We start from the raw sequence: 23,018 nt of genomic DNA, 5'->3' as shown, positions 1-23,018 counted from the left end.
ACTAATGGCCGCTTTCAACACTGAAGGTGTATCTTTGGTCCACTTTCGATACCAAGAGTGTTATTTGGGAAACGGGGGGAAAAGAATGTTCCCTTATGTTTATAAAATTTTGGAGAGGACTCTGCAGACTCCCCGCCATAATTTATGTATGGTTTTTTTCACTCACACAAACAAGTATAAAATTAGTATGACTTGAACAACGACGTGTAACTCAGATTCAAATATACTAACCAATTTGTAATTATCCTTTTTACGAGGTACTTCAAGATCTCCATCGATCATAAGTGGAGGCATGCGGTTCATCGATTGTGAACGCACCTCTAGCACCCTCTCCAAGTATGTTTATAGATTCATGTTCGTTCTGAACTTTGCCTTTGAGATATGTCAATTAAAGCCGCCAAACCTTTGCTATAAGTATCCTAGTTTCAATATTTCTACGTTAATCATTTCTCATTTCAAGAATTGTAGTTTTCTGCCTTGCTTTTCTTCTTATACTTCCCAAGGGCGAGCCCTCTCACTTCCGCTATGCTTCTCCATCTCACTACCATCGTCCAGCCCCAGGCCACCATTGCAGGTTATTAATACTGATTTTTATATATATATAGAGGGTTTTCTGTTTTGCTCCCTAGGGTTTCGTCCACGCTTCCTCTGTGGGCGTGACTTGGGGCCGCACGCTGATGCAGGTTCGTATAACCCGGCGCCGCAGAAAAACGACCGCTCGGTTGTACGCCTGGCTCTTCCCAGCAAGGGCAGGATGGCAGAAGACACGCTCCGTTTGCTGGAGGTACCTCCTGTGTTTACCAAAGTCCTCAATCTTTGTATATTCGTGTGAGGATTCTGCAATTTGGTAAGGCTAGGGCTCAAGTGTGCGTGTAAAGCATTGAACTGTGCACCACCGTGACCATCACGGCTGGGAGGCCTCCCTCTGGTCACCTCCCTCACCTCCAGGAAAGGCCTCCTGATGGCTTTTTGCTACACACCATCTTTGTTTCCCCTTGGGGATAAGTCAGATGGTTTCATGGGTTCTGGTCCTTGCCAACCAAATGGATTGATCTTTGATCTTGATTGCCCAAGGACTACGTGATAGGGGATTAGGGATCTGACAAATGGTCCCACCTTGGTTGCTTCCCATGGGCAATGGGCTTGGAACTCTGTCAAATTAGAGCCATCTTGGCTGCTTATGGGCTACGGATACTTATTCAGTCATATGGACCCATGGTTGGGACATATTGGTTACATGGGGCCATGGCTATAGACAGTGGATTGGTCACATGTGCCTATGGGCCACAGACAGGGGATCAGTCACATGGGCCCATCCTGGCTATGGATAGTAGAGGTCAAATGGGACCCACCCGGGCCTATGGCTAGGGGATCAGGCTGCTAGTCAAATGTTCCTGTTGGCCTCCGTGAGCTATGAAACAGGGGGTAAGACTCCTAGTCAAATGGCCCATGTTTGCTGCCTGTGGGCTTTGGGCTACCCCCTTTTTGTAGAGACACGTGAGCGGAGTATGAAGGATCTGAGGTCTGTTTTGATCACAAATATGTCTCGCTGGTCCAGAGGCCTCCCTGTTGAATGAGTGTGTGGATTAATAGGAAACCTGCCCATGGATGACCAATGTGAGGCTCCAATTCATGGAAAGAACTGAATATGCAGAAATAACAGAATTGCAAAAAAAAGAAACAGAGAGCATTTCCATTTTAAGAATGGGAGTACACTCTTTTCCGTGACATGTATGGCAGTACAATTGCACATGTGGGTACCTGTGAGACCACTCAACCAGCTGTAATCTCTCTCTCTCTCTCTCTCTCTCTCTCTCTCTCTCTCACACTTGCTTTTTCGAAAGAGGTTCAATGTCGCCTCCACAGAGGACTAATCACACTCTCTCTCTCTTGGAGAATGACCTGCTGTTGATTCATCTTCTTCTTCAAGGTGTGTTGGTCCGATCGTAAACTGGAGTTGTCAATGCACTAAGCTACTAAGGTCACTCGTCGAGGGCCCACCGTTGTTTGAGCAAGCCTCATTGCTCTTGCAAATGTTTTTCTCACTTCTCTCTTGTTCTCTTTGCTACTTCTAATGGAACAGATGGGGAGGACTGTACAATGAATGGATATTAAAGAAAGTAAGCCTACACTAAACTCCTCCTAATCACACTTGATCCAGCCCTGGTGGCGCTGATACCATGTTGATACCTTCAGAGAGGTTCATCTGCCTCTGTACAGGACTTATCACTCTCTCACTCTCACTTGCACCACAGTAAAATTTTCAATGTTGTTCAGAAACATAATCTTGATTTTGATTTCGATTTGAATCATCATTACAGTCTTGATTTAAGCTTCAATCATATGCAACTCGTCAAATCAAGAATCCTAATCTAGAAAGATGATTAGTCATGATTAGTATTCTTCAGAACAGTTTCAAACCAGATTTCAATCAGGAGCCAGATTTCAATCAAGAATCCTAATCTAGAAAGATGATTAGTCATGATTAGTATTCTTCAGAACAGTTTCAAACCAGATTTCAATCAGGAGCCAGCTCTCTTTATTAATAAAACCTAAAACAAAATAAATATCAAATATCATATCTAAAAGAAAGAGGGAGATGTCACTTATCTTTATCTCGAATAATCTTTCTTTCTATTAATTTTTATTTCTATTAATCTTTATCTCTAATCAATAAAATGCTCAACATCTTTACCCTGCATAGCTTTGTAGTTCTTGCATAGGTTGTCTTGTGTACAATATCCAATCTTTTAATTTAATATAATTGTTAAGATTTAACATCATTAAAAAATGAGGCGTCACATTGGTCCCTCCTTCAAAAGGCTCCATCCTTGGAGCAAGTCTCTAGAAATTTTGAAGATAAATTATCTTATCTTTTCTAAATATATCCAAGACGAGATTTCTCGTTCTCTATAGTTATTTCTTGTTTGATCTTGATTATGCTAGCCATTACTTTGAACTTCAGCTTTACTTTATTTTTCATAAGAATGATGTTGTTTTCTTGTTTGATCTTGATTATGATAGCCATTACTTTGAACTTCAGCTTTACTTTATTTTTCATAAGAATGATGTTGTTTGTATGTATAGAGGTTTCATATGCTTGTGTCTCATCAAAATCAAAGTCTAAGCAATGTATTCTTAAAACAAAATTGGCAAACCCCCAAGGCAAAACACTCGGTCTAATGAAAACTTATTGAAACAAGAGTCTAAGCAGGTGCACAAACTTGCTTGGGATTGACGTGGCATTGTTGGGTTTCGGAGTCTTCATGTGTGTGGGTTGTTGGGTTTTGGAGTCTTCATGTGTGTGTACCTTCTTGTATCTGCGTGTGAACATCCTTTGTATGTGTGTGTGAAGCCTCACTTATGTGAATAAGTGTGTGTGAACAACCTCTTATAGCTATTTTATGTGTGAATGTGATAAGTAGTGATGTCATAGGCCTAGCCATGTCTCATTGTTCGAGTCAATGTGATGTGTCAAAGATAAGGCTTTAAAGTCTAATATAATGTACTTGGTGTAAGCTTTTATTCATCAATCAATAGAATCATTGAGTCATGCAACACATCCCTCTTGAGTATTCTCTCTCTCTCTCTCTCTCTCACCATGGAGGACATTGAGGATATCCGCCATCGACCGATGAGAGACATCTTTGGATAGTGATGTGTATGATGCTTACCTTTGTTGCTGGAGTTTTCCTCCTAGATGTTATCCATTAGGCGTTCCTGGTACCGTACTTTTCCTCATAGTTGTTTCAGTTTCAGTTAGTTGTTTAGTTGTTTTTAGCTTTCCTTACACAGACATTGTATCAGATCCACCAATTGTTGTAACCTTTTTGGTCTCATAGGTCATTTTGGCCTTTTGAAGACGTTAATATATCATTTCATTTCATTTCATTTCATTTCTCTCTCTCTCTCTCCCTCTCTCTCTCTCTCTCTCTCTATCACCATCTATGCACAACATGGTTCTTAAGCATCAACCACCTTAGGTGCTCCTCTCTAATCCTAAAGTGACAAATGGTGTCAGAGCAAGATTCTAGCCTACCGCCTTGACCTTCTCACCATTAGTTGACCACTCTAGTAAGCTATCGCTGTTCGTGGGGCATATTGTCACCGTTTACGGCAACCTAGTGTCGGTTTTAGGATCCTAGCGCCACTTGTCAGATCTGAACTCAGCCTAGTGCTTCATCCTTCCAACTCGATGCTGTTGACACTGCTACTATTGCCATCTATCAGGGTCGCGTGCCTGCCACCTATGTTGTGGATACCAATTAACAGAAGTGTTGACTTGCCCATTGCCTTCGCCTATTGTTGTCGTCTGTCAACGCTAGGTGGAGAATTGCTAGCTAGCATCTATTGCTGCCTATGCTTCTGCCTTTGATTGCATCTGCACCAACTATTGGCCGATGATCTCGCTTTTGCCACCATGATGGCCATGCTCCCCGTTTGCCCAGAAGGCTCGTCTATTGTTGCTGATACTGCAATCGCCACTTAGCTCTTAGTGAACAATGCCCTCTTGCCTGTTCTCTACTGCATCTGTGCTGCTATCTACTGATGTTGAAAGCCTCCTCTATGCCACCATGGACTCCCAGAGATTGGGTATCACCTTAGAAAGTATTTGAGGCAATAACTTCACCATTTGACAAACAAAGATTAGGTTGCTCTTGATGCATGATGGAATGTGGAACGTGGTGAAAGCCTTAAATAAGAAACCAAAAGGTGTAGAAACATTTGGGCAAGTTCAAGCTTGGAATGACCAAAATGACAAGGCATTGGCACACAACGGCCTTGGACTCGCTGCCAATGTCATCCATCATCTTGACATTGATAAGCCGACAAATGCGGAATGGGATAAGTTAGAAAATCTTTTTGGAAATAAAATTAATAATTCCAAGGTTTTCTTAAATAAGAAGTTTTATGGTACAAAAATGAAAGAATTTGAATCTCTTCAAGAACATTTAAGCACATTAGGCTCAAATCATCGAGCAGCTCACTGCTTTAAAAGCTCCGCCAGATGACGACAACACGAAAGGAGTTTTGCTTACTAGTTAGTAGATTTTTGGAGAGTCTAGGAGTTCTCCGAGTGGCCCGCTATCCTTATAGACGAAGATCGTCATCATAAGGATCTATCAGGCAGGATTCAACTTCGACAAAGCTTTCTACGGAAAAGGCAAAGGCAAGGGAATTGGAAAAGCCCTGAAATGCTCCTACAACAAAAAGCTCGGTCACACCCGAGAACATGTCGGAATACGCAGCGGATATGAGACAAACAACTGACAGCACACGCAGCAAGACTCCACGATGAAGATGAGCAAACACGAGAACCACCAGCTTGAAAACGCAGGACTAAGTGTGAAAGAACGAACACAGAAGAGAGAGAGAGCGAGAAGTTGTATGAACTCTGCTCTATATACAATAGATCCGGTACAATGTGGGAGGTGGGGGCAAGGGTGGTATTTATACCACCCTACAGCACCGGTCGGCTAGCTCTAAATCAGTCGATAGGCTGCAAGGGTGTCCACGACTGGCAAATAGCCAGTTGGCCAGGAGACATACAGCAGTCGGCCACCATAGATAGAGTCGGGCAGTGCAGACAGGCATCCACGACCCAGAAAAATGGGAAAAATACATGGAATAATAAGGGAAAAATGGCGAAACACCTAGTGGGCGAGCACACCCACGATAGAGGCCTTAGTGTGTAATGTACAGATAGGAGATGATTGCTATCCCCTCTCAGCTCCTGAATGTGGAACCAATCCCAGTGAGTTGGAGTGCTGCCGAAGCATAGCCTGAGGTAGAGACTTCGTGAAGAAGTTAGCTGCATTGTGTTGCGTCGAACAAAACTCTAGCAAGATGTCATTAGCAAAAAACTTCTAATGAACAAAGTGACTCTGGATGAATGTGGGCTCCTCTTGTGGAAACCCAATCTCGCCATGTAACCTCTGCAACCGCACCACCTCGCAAGCAACACCACAAGCAGGCCGATACTCTGCCTCTATAGACGACAAGGCAATAGTTGGCTGCCTCTTGCTGTTCCATCATGAAATAGCTCTTGAGCCGAGGGTAAAACAATAGCGTGATGTAAATCTCCTCGTGTCTGGATCTCCTCCCCAATCTGAGTCACTCCAATCGTGGAGTCAGACTCCATCCGTCGTTCCCCCTCTAGTATCATAGAAGAGTCCAAGATCCTTCGTACATTGCAAAAACTGCAAGATCTGCAATCTTGCGTCCCAATGAGTCTTCAAAGGCGTATGTAGAAATGAGCTCTAGAGCCCCACTGGGAAGCTCAAGTCCAATCTGGTGTTCAGCAACCAAATCAATGAACCAAGCCTGTAACATGCAAAAGCTCTGGGGGTCTTCTTTCAGCCCTAAACACTCCTGGAACATACTGATGCAAAACGCAGATATGGAGAGAGAGAGTAGAGAGAGAGAGAGAGATATGCTGGAAATTCAGTATATTGATATAGTACAAAAAGGGTACTTTGCTACAGCCCTAGGTTGTCTTCATAAAAGGGTGATAAACACCAAAATCCTGGTCCCTACTTGGACTCCTAAAGACCCAATCCCTAGAGGATTGAATGAGTACAATGATGAGCACATGGTCCCTTTTATAGGACTTCTCTAAGGCTTGGCCAACTGGCCGACTGCTGGTTTGCCAGTCCACCTTCCATAAATCCCCTTCAGCGCTGCCCGACCTGAATATTCCCCTTGCCCATGATGCGCCGGCTGCTGCCTTGTCCTCTGGGTCAGCCGACCAGCCATCCTTGCTTCTAACGCACTGTCAAGAAGCCCTCCAGGCCTTGCTTTGAGTCCACACTTGTCCTCTTGTGCTCAAATCCTAACTCTATCTGGTTCATTCTCTTTATCTGGCTGCCTTTTCTGGACCAGCACCTGAGAATGTCCATGGCATCTTTGATGCACATGGCAAAACTGCTTCCAATACAAAGAGGCATCAACCTGCTCACAAGGATCATCAACTGTAACTTTGACAAGGATCATCAACTGTGACTTTGGTATGCCAAGTTTTGGGAACTTGCTGAAGACCATTCAAGGCCTTCCAGAACCTGTAAACCACCCCCTCTGAACCTGGAACCTCAAAGGTTGGGCTCAACATACACCTCATCTTGCAAGTCACCATTTGCCACTTGCATGGCTTTCCTACAAGTCCCCCGGGGGAAAGAGCTTCCTCAATTGCAGAAGGCTCTTTGTCCCGAATGATACGAGACATCAGATCATAGTTCACTTGTAAAGGCTCCTCTGACGGACGAACACAAGAACTGGAATGTCCCTGCCTACTACTGCCAACATCTGGCAAGCCATTCACCATCTGGTCTCGGAAAGCCCGACGCACCGTATCCACACTCAAGTGGTCATGATGAAACTGCCACACATCACCTAATTGAGAACCTGGAAGAGAGTGTGCTGAGAGTTCCACTGTCTAGAATCTAGTTCCGAGTGTCCCTAGCGGTGAGTCCAACGGCCTCCCTGCTCGAAGAAGATGAAACACCGGTGTCCATAATCTCCAAGTGCACAAAAGCTGGAGTCTTCACGGTTACTGCTGAGGAATCTTCACCCTGTTCGGTGCTCCGCTTAGGACATTTTCTCCAATAGTGGTCCTTCTCACCACAATTGTTACAGGTCCTCTTTGCCTTCAAGGCATCACGATCCACGTTGGGCTCTTGCTCGGAAGACTTCTCCTGTGAAGACTTCCCTTTGCTCTTACTGTGGCATTTCGACCGCTGGCCAGTCAAGGCCTCAGAACCTCCGCACTATGGAGGAGGGTTTGTAAAATGCTCTTCCTGGTCCAAGACCGTAGGCACAAGCTCCTCCCATGTGATGGTGTTGAGCCTGCCAGTGGTGATCAAAGAGGAGTGGAAAGCTGAGAGGTCAGATGAGACAACAAAGTGATGGCCATGTCCTCTGAAGATATCTCCTTCCCAGCTTGAAGAACCTCCTGCTGAAGAGCCTGCAACTTGTTGATGTGCTTCCGCATCGTCGAAGACTTTGTAGGATCCATCACCCGCATATGCACTTCCAAGGAGATCCGCTTCATGGGTGATACCCATTTATACAGAGAAGCCAAATGTTGCCAAATCCCTTTGGCCATCGTCATATGTTTGATATGATTAATCACCTGTGGTGTGCAATTAAGAAAGATGAAAGAACGCACACGGGCATTGACACGATCCCACAACTGTGCCTGAGCCTCCTATTCTTTCCGAGTAGAGGGTAACAGCTCCCTGTCCTCCAACTCTGGTCGTGGAACACCAACAATAATGAAATCAGCCAAGTCATAAGATTCCAATACAGACTCCATCATAACCTTCCAGATGCCATAGTTGGTCCCGTCCAATTGTTGATCCACTGGGAATGTGGGGAGAGTAGGGATCTTCACGTGCTTCTCAGCCATCTCAAGCAAGTCTGCCATCTCGGTTGGGGTTACTTCGGTCTTGTGAAGGGAGGGTGGGTGGGAAAAAAAATGAAGAAGAGGTTGCAACTAATATGCAAGGTGGCTGTCCGACGGTGATGGCCGCTTCTACCCAATCTCCAAGTCCCGAACAGCCCAAGAGATCTCCAATCAACACCAAAAAAACTAGCAACCCCGCAAGCTCTTCAAATCTCTCGCAAGCTCCAAGGTCTTCAAGAAACAATCCCGCAAGCTCTCCAAAGTCTCCAACCTTCAAGCCACCTAGGGCTCCGATACCATGTCGGAATACGCAACGGATATGAGACAAACAACTAAGAGTACACGCAACAAGACTCCACGATGAAGATGAGCAAAAGCAAGAGAACCACCAGCCTGAAAACGCAGGACTAGGTGTGGAAGAACAAACGTAGAAGAGAGAGAGTGAGAAGCTGTATGAACTTTGCTCTATATACAATAGATCCGGTACAATGTGGGAGGTGGGGGCAAGGGTGGTATTTATACCACCCTACAACACCAGTCGGCCAGCTCTAAATCAGCTGACAGGTTGCCAGTGTGTCCACGACTGGCAAATAACTAGTCGGCCTCTGCACAACAGCAGTCGGCTAGGACACATACATCAGTCGGCCACCACAGATAGAGTCGGGCAGTGCAAACAGCCCTCCACTACCCATAAAAATGGGCAAAATACATGGAAAAATAAGGGAAAAATGGAGAAACACGTAGTGGGCGGGCACACCCACAACAGAGGCCCTAGTGTGTAATGTACAGACAAGAGATGACTGCTAACAAGAACAAGTGTTCAAGAAGATGGCCAAGGAGCAATCCACGGACCCCTTCAATCTTGTTGCAGAAGAAGACGAAGAATTTTCCAAAGAGGCACGAGAAACTTTTGCAAACTGAAGAAAAAGCTCTTATAGTGATGGTTAATCTCCCTTTCAATGAGGAAGATTATGATTGGGCCTTCTAAGCCCTTTCTCCCTAAGTGTCAATAAGGGTTCTCTGATCGGGTTGTCTCCCGAAACTTGATTGTATCTATTTAGATGTGTTTCTTCATCTATTTGTTCTCCATCGTGTGTGTAATAATTGTAAATCCTTCATTCTCTACCCCTGTTTAGATCAAAGGGGGGTTGTTCTTGAGAGACTGATGTAAGTGAAAGTCATGAGTGGTCAAGCTCGTTTGGCACCTGTTTCCTAGACTTCTTAAGTCTCTACGTGTCCATGCTTGTTAAGCCTCTGAGAGCCATGCTTGGTGAGCCTTTGAGTCTTTTGTGCCAAGCTCATTGGCCTATGAACTATGCTTACTAGCCTTAGAGTTTGTAGTAGGGAACATGTCTTAGATAGAGTTAGATAGAGCATTGGAATGCAGTGTTGAGCCCAAATGTCACATTCGCGGAAGCTCTGTCTTCTTTTAGCCCTAAACATCTTTCAGGAACATCTTGATGCAAAAACGCAAAGAGAAGATGGAGAGAAGAGAGAGAGAGAGCTGAGTTTTCAGTATATTCATAATGTACAAAAAGGGTACAATCTTGGCAAGCCCTATGCTACCCCATACAAGGTGGTCTTGGACTCCAAAAGCCCTAGTCTAATGATCCAATCCCTATAGGACTGAATGCCCATCTAGATCTTGGCTTAGCCTTTTTATAGGCTCTTCATTTGAAAATACCTGTGCTGTCGGCCAGCAACAACCTCACTTGACCTGCCATCCAAAATTTGTGTTGGCCAACTATAGTAGCTACAGGCTGACAACCCTCTTGTATTGCCGAGGTTCTTCTGCATACACTTGAGCTTGGTGAGTGCCCTAATTCATATGTATTTTTTGCTACCTTTCAGAGATTAGCATGTCCATGTCATGCACATGACATCCCCTTCTGCTAAACTTGATGACGGGATTCCAACTTCTGACCTTGGAGGATCGTCATCATCCCCTTTGTCTACACATGGACTCCCCAACTTGTCATCCTTCCCTTCTTGGCAACCTTTTCATTGAAACCCTTACCCTATTTTCCAATTCCACTCCAAATCTAATGAAGATCTGTGCATCTGTTCCACTTTGTCCCCTTGTCTTCTTGCCCTGTCCCTGAACACTTTCTTTGGTCTTCTTATCTTGAGTATTGAGTCTGGCACTCTCACACTACCCCTTGGATGATCATCATTCCGTTTTCCTGAAAGCCTTTCCCAGTTTGCCCCAAGTGGCATGTGACTCATAGGGCTGCCGTTCTCCTTGGGTCTTGTGGAATACCACCAACCAACCTCTTGGGAACTTCTTCCATGTCTTGTGTTACTCTCCTTGGATTGTGCACCTTCATCTGGGACACCACTGTTTACCATCAGTGTTAAGCATTGCTGAACCTGAAGCTCTGATACCAATGTCACATGTGCGGAAGCTCGGTGTCTTCTCTCAACCCTAAACACCTTTCAGGAACATCTTGATGCAAAAACGCAAATAGAAGATGGAGAGAAGAGAGAGAGAGAGAGCTGAGTTTTCAGTACATTCATAATGTACAAAAAAGGTACAATCTTGGCAAGCCCTAGGCTGCCCCATAAAAGGTGATCTTGGATTCCAAAAACCCTAGTCTAATGATCCAATCGCTGTAGGGCTGAATGCCCATCTAGATCTTGGCTTAGCCTTTTTTTAGTCTCTCCATATGCAAAAGACTTGGCCGACCTGTTGTCGGCCAGCAACCTCCTCACCTGACCTGCTGTTCAAAATCTATGTCGGCCAGCTACAGTAGCTATTGGCCGACAACCCTCTTGTATTGCCGGGGTTCTTTTGCATACACTTGAGCTTGGGTAGTGCCCTAATTCATCTGTATTTTCTGCTGCCTTTGAGAGATTAGCAAGGAGATTAGCATGTCCATGTCATGCACGACATCAAATCATTGGGTCTATCTTGGGACATCTCCACCTTCGCTTCGAAGGGGGGTTTGCTGGGTTTTGGAGCCTTCACGTGTGTGTACTCGCTTGTTTTTGTTGTGAACAATCCTTGTATGTGTGTGAATACTCACTTTTGTGAATAAGTGAGTAAGTGTGTGTGAACCACCTCTTATAGCCGTTTTATGTGTGAATGTGATAAGTAGTAATGTCATAGGCCTAGCCATGTGTCATTGCCCGAGTCAATCTCATGTGTCAAAGATAAGGCTTTAAAGCCTATAAAAGCATTGTAAGCCTTTATTCATCAATCAACAGAATTATTGAGTTGTGCGACACATTTCTCTTGAGTATTGTCTCTCTCTCTCTCTCTCTCTCTCTCTCTCTCTCTCTATGCACAACATGGTTCTTAAGCATCAACCACCTTAGGTGCTCCTCTCTAACCCTAAAGTAACAAGTTTTCCTGGTTGGTTTTGCAGCCGGTAAGTTTATTTGTTGCTTAAGCATTAGATGTACATGTTCAACGCTAAACTTGTGTTTGCAGGCGCCCACAGCTATTATAAAGTGATCAGACCAAGATATTAAAGTGATTTTGTATAGTGGACAACTATTATTCTTATGGACATTCTTTTGCTAGGTGTGTCCATTGGAAGAAAAGCAAATTATTAAAAAATATCACTTGTTTTGAAACAAAGCAAAGAACGGTAAAAGCAGCTCTCAACTTACTATCGGGACTGATTTGTGCTTATCAAGAGCTTGGTGCTTGCAAGAAGGCTGGTTGGCTGCACATAGGGTTCCCTGTTAGCTGGTCAACGACTCCTAGGGTTGGTCGGGCATTTCGGAGTAGCACAGGGTGTTCCGGGTACTTTCACGCGAGGAAAAGCTAAAAGCAAGTTGCTTTAGGGTTTTCAGGGGTGGAAAAACTGAGTTATAGGAATATTAGGGCTGTACGAGCATTGTTTGTACGGACAACGGTACACAGGTATGGCCAGATGTAAAAACACTATTTGGTGGTTGTAGGAGAGGCGCGAGAAGATTTGAGGGACAAGTTCCAACAGACACTCTGGACTCTGGTAACTTCTTTCCACCCTTCTCAATTCTCCACAACCCCAACCATAGCCTCGACAACAGTTATTCGTGCCTTACCGAACTTCACCAAGTACGATGGCAAGTGCGACCATTTGGTTGTGACTCAGTTTATTCACCAGTTTGTTGCCCACTTTCCTCTTTTAAAAATCACGGAAACCCAAGACAAAGTCCATCAGGCGGCTCCACACCTCACGGGTGATGTAGTTACTTCGTGGCAACATTGGTCCCGTTTGCACACAGATTCCTACACGGGCTTACCGGACTATGATTGGGACACTTGTGTGTCGGATTTGAAGACCAGGTTTCTATCTCCACAGTACATGACAAATCTTGACGATGAGTTCTACAAACTCACCTAGAACGGTTTTTCCGTGCTCACCTACTCCAACAAGGTGATCACATCAGCTCAACAGTTGGGGAAATCCGAGGAGGAGAAGCTCAAGCAGTTCATTTGGGGATTGGATCTAAACATTTGGTTCCTCGTTCAAAATTTTGAACCTTGGACATATGACAGGGCTTTGACTCTTGCATAGAATCATGGGATGATGCTCAATGGAGGCAGGCCCAAGACGGCTCCAGTCACCCCCAAACCTCAGCAGCAAATGCAGACCAACCAGTAGACCCAGGCGTCTAACCAGCAGTCAGGTAAGGGAGCTCCTAACAACAATAAGGATCAAAAGAAGAAAGGCCAGAATAGCTCTGGGAAGGAACGTCAAGATGGACCTAAAAAGACCCCTGAAGAAAAGATCAAGGCGGAGCTTACTGGAGGATTCCTGCAGTCAGATGAGAAGGAATGGTACTTCAAAGAGAACTGTTGTTTTTTCTGCCATCACATAGGACATGCTAGGAAGGATTGTACCAAATGGCAGGCAGAAAAGAGCAAACAACCAACCTCTAAAGTGGCTACCGCCACACCTCCACCCCCGCTCTCAACCACGAATGCTGTTCAACTTTTGCCTGCTTTGAATGCGGTACCCGCAGTGGTATTCGATGATAAGCAGGAGGGCGGAGCTGAGGAGCGTCAGAAAGGTCTTATCAGAGCTTGTGGCACAACGGAGCAACAGTTTTTTGTCCTCTTCGACATGGGCAGTTCAGATGTTCCACCTCTCCGCAGTTGGTGTCACAAAATTCCTTACAGCTTCTATTTTCCTACTGTTCATGTGGCATGTGGAGCCTGACATGGTGTGTCTGTGTGGCATATGGAGCCTGACATGACAGTACATGTATGGCTGGTGTAGCTTGACATGACAGTACATGTATGGCTCATGGAGCCTGACATGATGTAATTCCCTGGGACTAGCTATCCTAGAGATCTTTTGTATTTATGTTATGGGAAGGCTCCGGAAGGATCATGAGTCCTGGACATTTTATCGGATACAACTGAGCAGATGGGTGTTTCTTCCAATCTAGTTGCACTCATGTGTGTGCATGACTTTCATTTTATCTTTGGATGACTTGTCTTGTTTGCCTGGACAATGCCTGAGATTTTTGCCTGTGTTGTTCATGGGGCCGGGGATGCCTGGCACCCTGTGGTGGACGTGTATGTGCACACCTGCTTGGGATTGACAGGTGGTCTACATGTGTTTTGCAGGTGGTAAGTATTCCCAAAAACTCAATTTACAGCTTTATGAGTTCACATGCTAATAATTATTGATGCAGGTTCACACTCACTTATAAGTGGCCGGACAACTTATAAGTGAGTACACATTGAGCAAGACTTATTTAATACACGTGGCAGCCGAAAGCGGGGCACTGGACATTATTTGGGCCTTCTTCAAATGAGGCGCCCCCTGTCTGGACCTAAAAAGCACATGTGGGAGCTAAAACTGGCGGAGGAGCTCTAATCTTGAGTAAGACTCCAGTTTTATGTGAGGCGCCTACTTTTCCAGGTGCATGGGAGCTGGTTGACTGCTTCTACAGGCTGTTTACAGCCTTCTACCGCGACAAAAATCTAATAGGTGCATGGGAAGTGCTGGCCGACCCCTTCTGCATGTTCTCCACTGTTGGCCGGCTGATTTCCAACTTGAACAGAGAGGCTGGACAGAGGATACAAACAGGGAGGAAGAGCTGGTCGTGGGCATCTGGACAGTTTTCTTTCCGACTGGGGGCTTGCAGGCTTGTGTACAACTGCTGGTTGAGTTTTTCTGAGGCTATTGCGGGTTGGTTGACCGCTGAAAACAGCCTTTGAGGGCTGGTCGACTTGTTCTATGAGCCAGATAGGAAGAAGACGATGATGTTGAGTTGTCCCGGGCTGATGTGGGAGTGCTATGGGCTGTTATTTTCAGATTTCATGATTGATTAGATTTTCCGTGTTCAGTTGCCCTTCTGTTTCAGTTGGCAACCAAGATGACATGTGCCCTTGTGTTGTATCATTTGGATGTGGATGGGTTCACTCTTGGCCATATTTCCCAGAAAGCTCAACAATTTGCTTTCACAGTTCAAAAGACCCAGTTTCAGAGGGACTTCATTGTCTCGCCCCTTCTCGGGTGCGACACGATCCTTGGAATTCAGTGGTTCCGCCAGTATGCGCCCATTCTTGATTGGAGGCAAGATACCTTCACAATTGTCGAAGGTTTACGTGAAAGATGTGCAAAAGGTCTTGCAGCTTTTGCGAGACAATGAACTCTACATTAATGCAAAGAAGAGCATATTTGGAGTTCAAGAAGTCCAGTACCAGTATCTGGGCTATGTGATCGGTTACAATGGCATTCGCCTTGAGATAAAGGCAATCCTCGATTGGGATGTTCCAAAGACAGCCCAAGAGATACGCTCCTTCGTGGGCTTGTGCCAAGTATATAGCTCGCATATGGATCAGTTTTCTAACCTTGCAGTAGCACCATTGACAGATTTGCTCAAGGGAGTGAAGACTAGAAGACAAAGTTTCAGTCACACAGGTAAGGCTTTAGAGGCTTTCTTTGCTTTGCAAAAGGCAGCTTCCGAAGCACCAGTTCTTAAACTCGCATCATGGGATGACACTTTTGAGGTAACCACCAATGTCAATAATCTCGCCATAGGAGTAGTTTTGCAACAAGAAGGCAGACCAGTGGCATATTACAGTATAAAGTTGAATGATGCATAAAAAAATTATTCTGTATACGACAAAGAGTTGCTAGGGGTTATCACAGCCTTGAAGCAGTGGAAACCTTGTCTTTATGGAAGGGAATTTACTGTGAAGACATACCACTAGGCCTTGAAGTGGTTACAAACTATGCCAAGTGCCCAGTGGAGCGATAGACAACATTGGTGGAGTCAGTTGTTTTGAGTATGTACCGGGTAAGAACAACCCCGTTGCAGACACTTTGAGGTGCAAAGGTAGTATTCAGACAGTACAGGAGTCCACTGTGTCGGAGATACATGGAAAAGATTTAGACAGTATATAGATTGTCTAGAATTTGGAACTCCTTACAGTATGGCCCTTTATTTCGAACCAGGTCATTACACCATTCAAGACGGTTGGCTCTTTTACAAGGGTCGACTGTGTGTTCTCAGGGAGAAACGACTGGCACTTCTCCATGATGCCCATGATTCACTACTTGGTGGTCATTGCAAGATCAATAATACCTTGGAGAAGTTAGAAAGATCGTTCTATTGGCCGAAGATACGCATGGATGTTTACAACTATGTTTCGCAGTGTTCCATATGTCAAAAAGTGAAAGTACCTCACACCAAACAGGCAGGGTTGCTTCAGTCATTGCAAGTTCCCGAGGGTCCGTTTCACAATGGATTTTGTTGGACCCCTTCTCGCATTTACTGGATCTCGGGATACTTAGTGTACGATAGTTGACAAAATTAGTAAATTTTGTATGCTTCTACCATGCGAGCAGTGTCACCAGCCTGGACATTTCCCAGTATCAAAGGGGTCTGGTGGACTCCAGGATGTCTAAATATTTGGAAAGTACAAGCTTTGGGAATGGGGGATTATCCTGGAATACAAAGGACCACACTCCTAAAATTTAGGAGCGATGCTATTTTTGGTCCGACTCCGATGGAGATTCTGTTCGCGTCATTACATCTAGAATTGAGCAGATTCCAAGAGTTGGCAAAGTCCCTATGACAGAATGTCTACTAGTTGGGATATTTTTAGAGGTAAAGATTATGGGAGAACCCATCTCTTAGATTGGGACATGTGGCAAGAAAGTGGATCAAAGTGAGACAAGTGGCCTCACACTTGTCACTCTAGCTATTGTGTGGCTCTCCACTTGTCATCATAGCCCTCTCTTTTCATTTTCACTCATGGGAGCCCCAAATCTATAAATTGGAGCCCTCTCTCTTCATTAATAGAGACTCTCTTGCTGCACACTAGCCTCTACCACCGTTACAGGCTGCCCTAATGATGGCTACTCTCTTTCTCTCTCTCTTGAAGGTTGCCCATGAAGAATACCGGCTATTGGGGACTGTTTTGGAGGCTTCCATCGCGAAGAAATACTGAAGGCAAGGGTATTTAATCATTTATTATGATTTCTAGCCATTGTACTTGTTGTACCAGCCATTGTATTGGTTGTACCTGTTGTACTAGCCATTGTATTGGTTGTACCAGTCCTTGTACTTGTTGTACCTATTGTACCAGCCACTGTATTGGTTGTACCAGTCCTTGTACTTGTTATACTTGTTATACCAGTCATTGTACTTGTTGTACCAACCATTGTACTTGTTGTACCGGTTGAATGGAGAGTTGTACTTGCTGTACCAGCTCTATTGCATGAAGACCCATGGTTTTTGGGAAAGAATCAGTACCGACATGGAGGTATATGGATTATATTGTTGGCTTGGCATTTCTACAGCCTGTGTTCTGGCTTGGTAGCCTCGTGTTGGGCTATGTTATGGCATTTGTATATGGATAATCCGGCATCTCCCGTGGGGAGAGTAAGGCCCACAAAGCTTGTACATGATATTATTCTCCTTGGGTAATAAAATACTCCGCGGGGGGGGGGGGGGGGGGGGGGGGGGGGGGGGGGGGGGGCATTCCGGCCTCTATGCGGTCGCCATTTTTAGCATTTGTGGATGTTTTGTCCAACTTTTGTGTTTTATGCAAAGTGATGATGGATATGTGTTAAGGCTATGGCCATGTTTAAATGTTTTAATATGCATTGATGGTATCAACAAGTGTGTCAAAGGCCCTAGTCTCCCGGGCACACACCTGTCGCGAGTTACATTGGTATCAGAGCATAGGCTTTCTTGGAAGCGGAGGCTTCCTTCTATCAATAAGGAAGAGAAAAGATCTCAAGTGGGGACCACACTTACCATCATTGCTGTTAAGCATGGCCAGCCGCTTCATAGCTTATGAAGCAAGAGCATGAGCAGTAGACCAAGGTGGTTCCAAACGTTATGTACTGTACGGATCCGTACGTACTGTACGTTGTTTGGTACGGAAAAAAATTTTAAGGTACGTAAAAATACGTACTATTGGTAAAAATACATAAAATGTCAAAAATTTCAGCCACTTACATTAAATTTCAGTCCATGTCCACATTGACATATAAAACTTTTGAAATAGAGACACAACAAGGTCAAAAACCTACTAATTCAAAAGTGAGAAATTAGAATCACAAAGTCGTCAATCATACTTAATAAGTTAATCGTACTTAATACTTAATACTTATTACTTAAGACAAGTCACATTGTCACAAGTGAGTCGTGACAACTCACAATTCACATCAAGAAATGATGAAATTTGAAAATGAGTCTATGAATAATGACAAAATGTGCCATGTCCATACAACACCAAATCAAAACTAAGGTAATCCAAATCAAAACTCATCATCCGATGAGGATGATGACCCTGGAGAATCAAGCATATAACCCTCCGTGATGACATTGCCCTCGTCATCATACTCAGGCCCTGTCATCATGGGCACAGGTGGGTGGGCTGCCTCAGATGTCCCTGTCCCTGTCTCTGCATCATCCTGCTGGGTAGTGTGAATGAGGCGAACGGCCTCATTCGCACGTGCTCGAGGAGTCTGAATAGGCAGCTTCCCTCTCCGGGCGCCTCTCCAGCCAGAACTCTCTGCATCTGCAGGTCCCTCATGTAGCTGAATTTTATAAGCTCGGGCTCTCGATCTCGTCACCCGCCTGTCTACACTCTCCAGCTCTCTATGCAGGAGGCAAAGAATCTCGGCCTGCTCATCTCTCAACCGTTGCTCTGCCTCATCAATGGTGGTAGGATCTGGGACCAGCTTGACACGTGTTGGATCCACCTATTCAACGTAAAACCAAAGAGAATGCGGAGTATCAACGACTCAACTTTTTGTATACTATAGTATAAAAGCTATGTAAATGGGAGGCCAATCCCCACAAGCGAATGAATAGGATAAACTCACCTGTTTTGGGGTGCCCAAAGCATGATAAGCTCGTACGAGCTTCATGTTGGCCCTACAATAGACCAGTCTCTCTAGTTGAGAGGTGCTCAAACGATTGCGTATCTTTGTATGTATGAGCGAGTAAGCGCTCCAGTTGCGCTCACAAGCACCTGCTGAACAATCCTGCACTCCAATTCAAAAAAAGTGCTTCATTCATGTGAGCTCAGCAATTCCCAATAAGCTTCACAAGACTAGTTCATAGTCCATAGTACATACATGATATACATACCTGAGATAGCACTCGCAGAGCTATATCTGTAAGCTGTGGAAGACCCTGTCTTCCATAGTTTTGCCACCAAGTAAGAGGAAGCTTGGTGGCCTCTGGTCTAAGAGCAACAACTCTGGCAAATGAGGGTCCCAAGTTGTTGACCCAACTGCAGAGCTCCGCATCAATCTCCAATTGCTGCTCCACATCATACATACTATTAATGTATCTATCTCGTAAGGTGAGCAGCTCCCTATCATGAAAGAGAAGTGGCGTCTTGTAGAAAGGATGGAGGAATGCAGCCATCCCATGAATGGGGCGACTCATATACCCCCATCGATAATCCACAATAGCCAATATATCATCTCGGCTGCAAGAGTAAAATAAACAGAGAAGTAGAGCAATTAGTAAGTCAAGACTCAAGACTCAAGAATCAAGAATCAAGATTCAAGATTCTGTAATCGGCCATCAAGAATCAAGATTTTACTTACCAATTCTGTGTCAGGGACGTACAGGCTGCAATATGACTCTTCATCTGCATGAAGAGGTGGTACACTAAGCCCAAAGTGGAGCCCTCCATGTCTGTGACTCGCAGAAGTACAAATACTGGCTGCAAAGCCACCAAGAGAGTTTGCACATCCGTCCAGAGGGTCTCATCCAGTATCCGTCTCTGTATGTATTTGGTGGACTCTGTCTGTGAATGATACATATCTCTCCACTTTGGATCCACAACTGTCTGTAATAGTGGATCTCTCAATTTGAAAAGCCTGTGTAGCACCAAATACATATAGGCAAATCTTGTCTTGGATGGCCGCACCATATCTAGGTTGCTGTGGCTCCTAAAGATAGCCAATGCCTGCTGCTTCTTTCTGAAGAATGTAGTGATCTTCGTGGCATCAGAAACTGTGGGTTGCACCCAACTCAGCTTGCCTATGTCCTCCATAAGCAAATCAAGGCAATGGGCTGCACAGGGAGTCCACACAATGCGAGGAAACTCCGCCTCCACCATGTCTCCCATTGCCTTGCAATTAGCAGCATTGTCTGTTACAACCTGCACCACATTCTCTGGACCAACTTCAACAATTGCCTGGCGAATGTGCTGATAGATACTCTCAGCAGTGATGCGTTCGCCTGCCTTCCCAGCATCCACAGCGCGTAAGAAATACGTACCAAGACATGAAGAGACAAGAATATTGATGATGTGTCGTCGCCGTGTGTCACTCCAGCCATCTGAAATGATAGTGCAACCAAATTGTTGCCAACCTGCTTTCACTGGAACCAATGCCTTGTCTATCAAGGCCTTTTGCTCATCAAGCATCGTGGTGCGCATCTTTTTGTACTCAAGCCCTGACCATGACTCCGTGTGTCCAACCTGGGCTATAGCTCTGACCATCCTCTTCCATTGGTCAGTCCTCAAAACATTGAAGGAGATATTGCACTCTATGAGAGTGCGAGCAATCTCCATCTCAGCCACCTTTTGCCTTTCTTTGACCCAAGACTGTGCATGCACACGAGAAGGCAAGGTGGTTTGCCTTTCCGTATATGTATCACCCTCATTCTCATCTTGCATGACAGAAGGCCTCTTTCTCGCACACGATGCCTGCTCAGAAGAGGCAGGCTGAGATTCATCAACCTGCGTGGATGGACCAGCCAAGTCCCCAAGAAGAGCATCATGAAGTGCATCCTGTGTCTCTTGTGTGCCTCTTCCTCTTCCAGCTGCCCCCATTGCAGGGAAATTTTCAGCAATCAACTGATCTCTCAATGCTTGTGGCACTCTCTTGCACCCTGCACAATTGTTGGTGGTGCCAATGCCTGTGAGGTGCTTGATGACACGAGTAATTGTACTCGTGAGGGTGAAATTGCAGTACTTGCACTGCCATTGTCGAGTGCCACTACCTGCCTGCCCTGGAGTAGTCACAATGCGAATGACGTTTGTGTGCTCCTTCCAGTATGGGTTCTCTCGCTTTGGCATGATTGCTCTGACAAATTCAATGCACAATGCCATACAATTTCAATCAGGATTCAGCAATCGTGCAATGCATAATATTTAGTGGGCAGCTCAGGTAAGAGTGAGAGTGAGAGTGAGAGGGAGAGGGAGAGAGAGATTGAGAGCTAAGTGCATGGTCCACAGATGGTGGCCTAAGGTTCTGAGAGAGAGAGAGAGAGAGAGAGAGTTATGTTGCTGCCTTGGGGGCCTGAGCTAGGGTGGGTGGGCAAAGGCCGCCGACAGCAGATTCGCAGAAGAACACGGAAGATACAGCACAGGGGGCCGAGAGCAGATTCGCAGAAGAACACGGAAGATACAGCACCACAGAACATGGCTGAGCAAAGGGACTCGGGAGGGCGGTGGCAACAAAGGGGGGCGAGAGCAGAAGAACACAGAAGCAAGTGGGAAGGCCTGGGGAGAGAGAGAGAGACTGTACCGGAAGGTGAAGCAAGCGGAAGGCCTGGAGAGTGGAGACTCGGACGGGGAGAGAGAGAGAGAGAGAGAGAGAGAGAGAGAGACTGTACCGGAAGGTGTGCGAGCGCTGGCGACTGTACGAAGCGACGAGTCCAGGTGCTATCGTCGGCTGGCGGCAGTACGGATCGGCGAAACCCAAAAGAATGCGAAACCCCAAAAAAAAAAACCTATCGCAAGCGATCAACGAAAACCCCACCCAAAAAAAAAAAAAAACACACGTACGGATCGATCCGTACGTACGGATCCCCGTACTGTACGGATGTACGGTACGGAATGCATCCGTACGTACGTTTTGATCCAACCTTGCAGTAGACAGCTTGTTGATCTAAGGATTTATGAATTCACAAAATTTATCTTGGAAGTATGTAGTTGGCTTTATGTGCACATGTTTAGCACTCTTTCCATATGGATATTGTGGATTATATTATCAAGCTTACAGGCAAGCTATATGGAGATATATCTCGAGATATCTTAAGGATATTGTCATGGCCCTGTGAAAATGGAACAGCACAAGTGTGGGCATGGTGGTTGTTGAGTCAAAATATTGAATGATTCACATGGGGGGTGCCCGAACAGAGTTAATGATGTGTGGATATAATGTTTTATTAAAGTTGCCCCTAGGCCTTAGTGGCCCCTAGGGAACTTTAATAATAATTAAAGTGGGGGGTCCTAGGATTATTATGGAGAGGGGGCAACTCCACTTTTGGAGTGTGTGCTTCTCTCTCCTCTCTCTCTCTCTCTCTAGCTTTTGGAAAACGTGGAGCAAAAGGAGTTGTGGGGAAGCGTGGAAAAGCTGAGGAAAGGAAGTCGACTGCTGATTAGGGGATTCTGCTGCTGATTTCTGTGTGCTGGAGCAGGCCGTACAGCAGCCGTACAGTTCTGTATGACAGCAGGTACTGCTGTAGGCAGAGGCGGCGTTGGGCTGTGGAACAGATACAGGCTGCAACAGGCAGGTGCAGCTGCAGAATCCAGGTAGTACAGGTTGTACGACTGCAAGTACAGTTTTGTACTTCTGCAGGTACACTGTACGGCCAGAACAGGTGCTGGACAGGTGCTGGGCATCATCTGTTTTGCAGGCGGCGCAGGCGACCAGTATCCAGACAGCAGGCGGGTACTTCTGGTTACAGCAGGTACAGTCCGTACAGTCTTGTACGGACAAGTACAATCAAGTACAGACTGGTACAGTGCTGTTTTTCAGATCTGTACAGTCAAGTACAGCATAGAGTTGGATGCAAGGAGGAGGGTATAGACAAGTACATGCACACGTGTGAAGCAGGGTTGTGGAAACAAGTGCCTGCAAGTACAGAGTGGTACCGTTGCTTCCTCCAGTGCAGAATTACGGGCTTAATTTAGTGAGCTCCGCATCTGTTCATCTATCTCTCTTTCTACTGCTTTATGTCTGTTTGCAGATTTGAGCTATTTGGCTCCTTGTGAGAGGAGGGGTATGGCAGATTGACAAGGGTGGAGACAGAGGTTGAACAGTACATGTATGTATGAGCTGAGATGTTGAATCATGTGCTTGAGTTATGCCAGCTGTATGCTCATGGTTGCCCTGCTTAGTGGTCTTGGCTGATCAGAGGGAGGCAGAGTGTGTTGCTTTGAGACATAGATCTGTGT

The 23,018-nt window shown here is 45.4% G+C and overlaps 2 protein-coding genes across 8 annotated transcripts in view; one reads left to right on the top strand and one right to left on the bottom strand.

Moving 5' to 3' along the window:
* The first annotated feature begins 438 nt into the window (after positions 1-438).
* Positions 439-23,018, top strand: part of LOC147607571 (ATP phosphoribosyltransferase 1, chloroplastic-like) — a 64,074-nt gene continuing 41,494 nt past the window's right edge. For 6 of the 7 annotated variants that reach the window (XM_086790548.1, XM_086790547.1, XM_086790545.1 and 3 more), the window contains exons 1-2: positions 439-574; positions 684-784. In XM_086790548.1, the coding sequence (XP_086646674.1) occupies positions 526-574; positions 684-784 (150 nt within the window). In that variant the 5' untranslated portion in view covers positions 439-525. The remainder of the gene's footprint in view (positions 575-683; positions 785-23,018) is intronic. The other variant, XM_086790549.1, reaches the window with a different exon arrangement.
* LOC147607572 (uncharacterized) lies at positions 17,923-21,068 on the bottom strand. The gene is made up of 4 exons (XM_086790647.1): positions 19,432-21,068; positions 18,965-19,310; positions 18,697-18,858; positions 17,923-18,573 (listed from the first exon to the last, which is right to left on the bottom strand). The coding sequence occupies exons 1-4, from the start codon at positions 20,943-20,945 to the stop codon at positions 18,127-18,129; spliced, it is 2,469 nt and encodes an 822-aa protein (XP_086646773.1). The 5' UTR covers positions 20,946-21,068; the 3' UTR covers positions 17,923-18,126.

Source organism: Cibotium barometz, chromosome 55, assembly GCF_041138505.1.
Source record: "Cibotium barometz isolate CiBa-2024 chromosome 55, ASM4113850v1, whole genome shotgun sequence".
Taxonomy (NCBI): domain Eukaryota; kingdom Viridiplantae; phylum Streptophyta; class Polypodiopsida; order Cyatheales; family Cibotiaceae; genus Cibotium; species Cibotium barometz.
Note: the sequence above shows the minus strand (reverse complement) of the source record. Positions and strands in the feature narration are given on the sequence as shown.

What these genes read in the sequence shown, in the direction of transcription:
- LOC147607572 (XM_086790647.1), bottom strand. Translation starts at nt 20,945, where the DNA reads ATGGCATTGTGCATTGAATTTGTCAGAGCAATCATGCCAAAGCGAGAG. An exon ending in ACGTCCCTGACACAGAATTG is followed by an intron (nt 19,311 to 19,431) that starts GTAAGTAAAATC and finishes TTACTCTTGCAG; the next exon opens with CCGAGATGATATATTGGCTA. An exon ending in CTTTGGGCACCCCAAAACAG is followed by an intron (nt 18,574 to 18,696) that starts GTGAGTTTATCC and finishes TACGTTGAATAG; the next exon opens with GTGGATCCAACACGTGTCAA.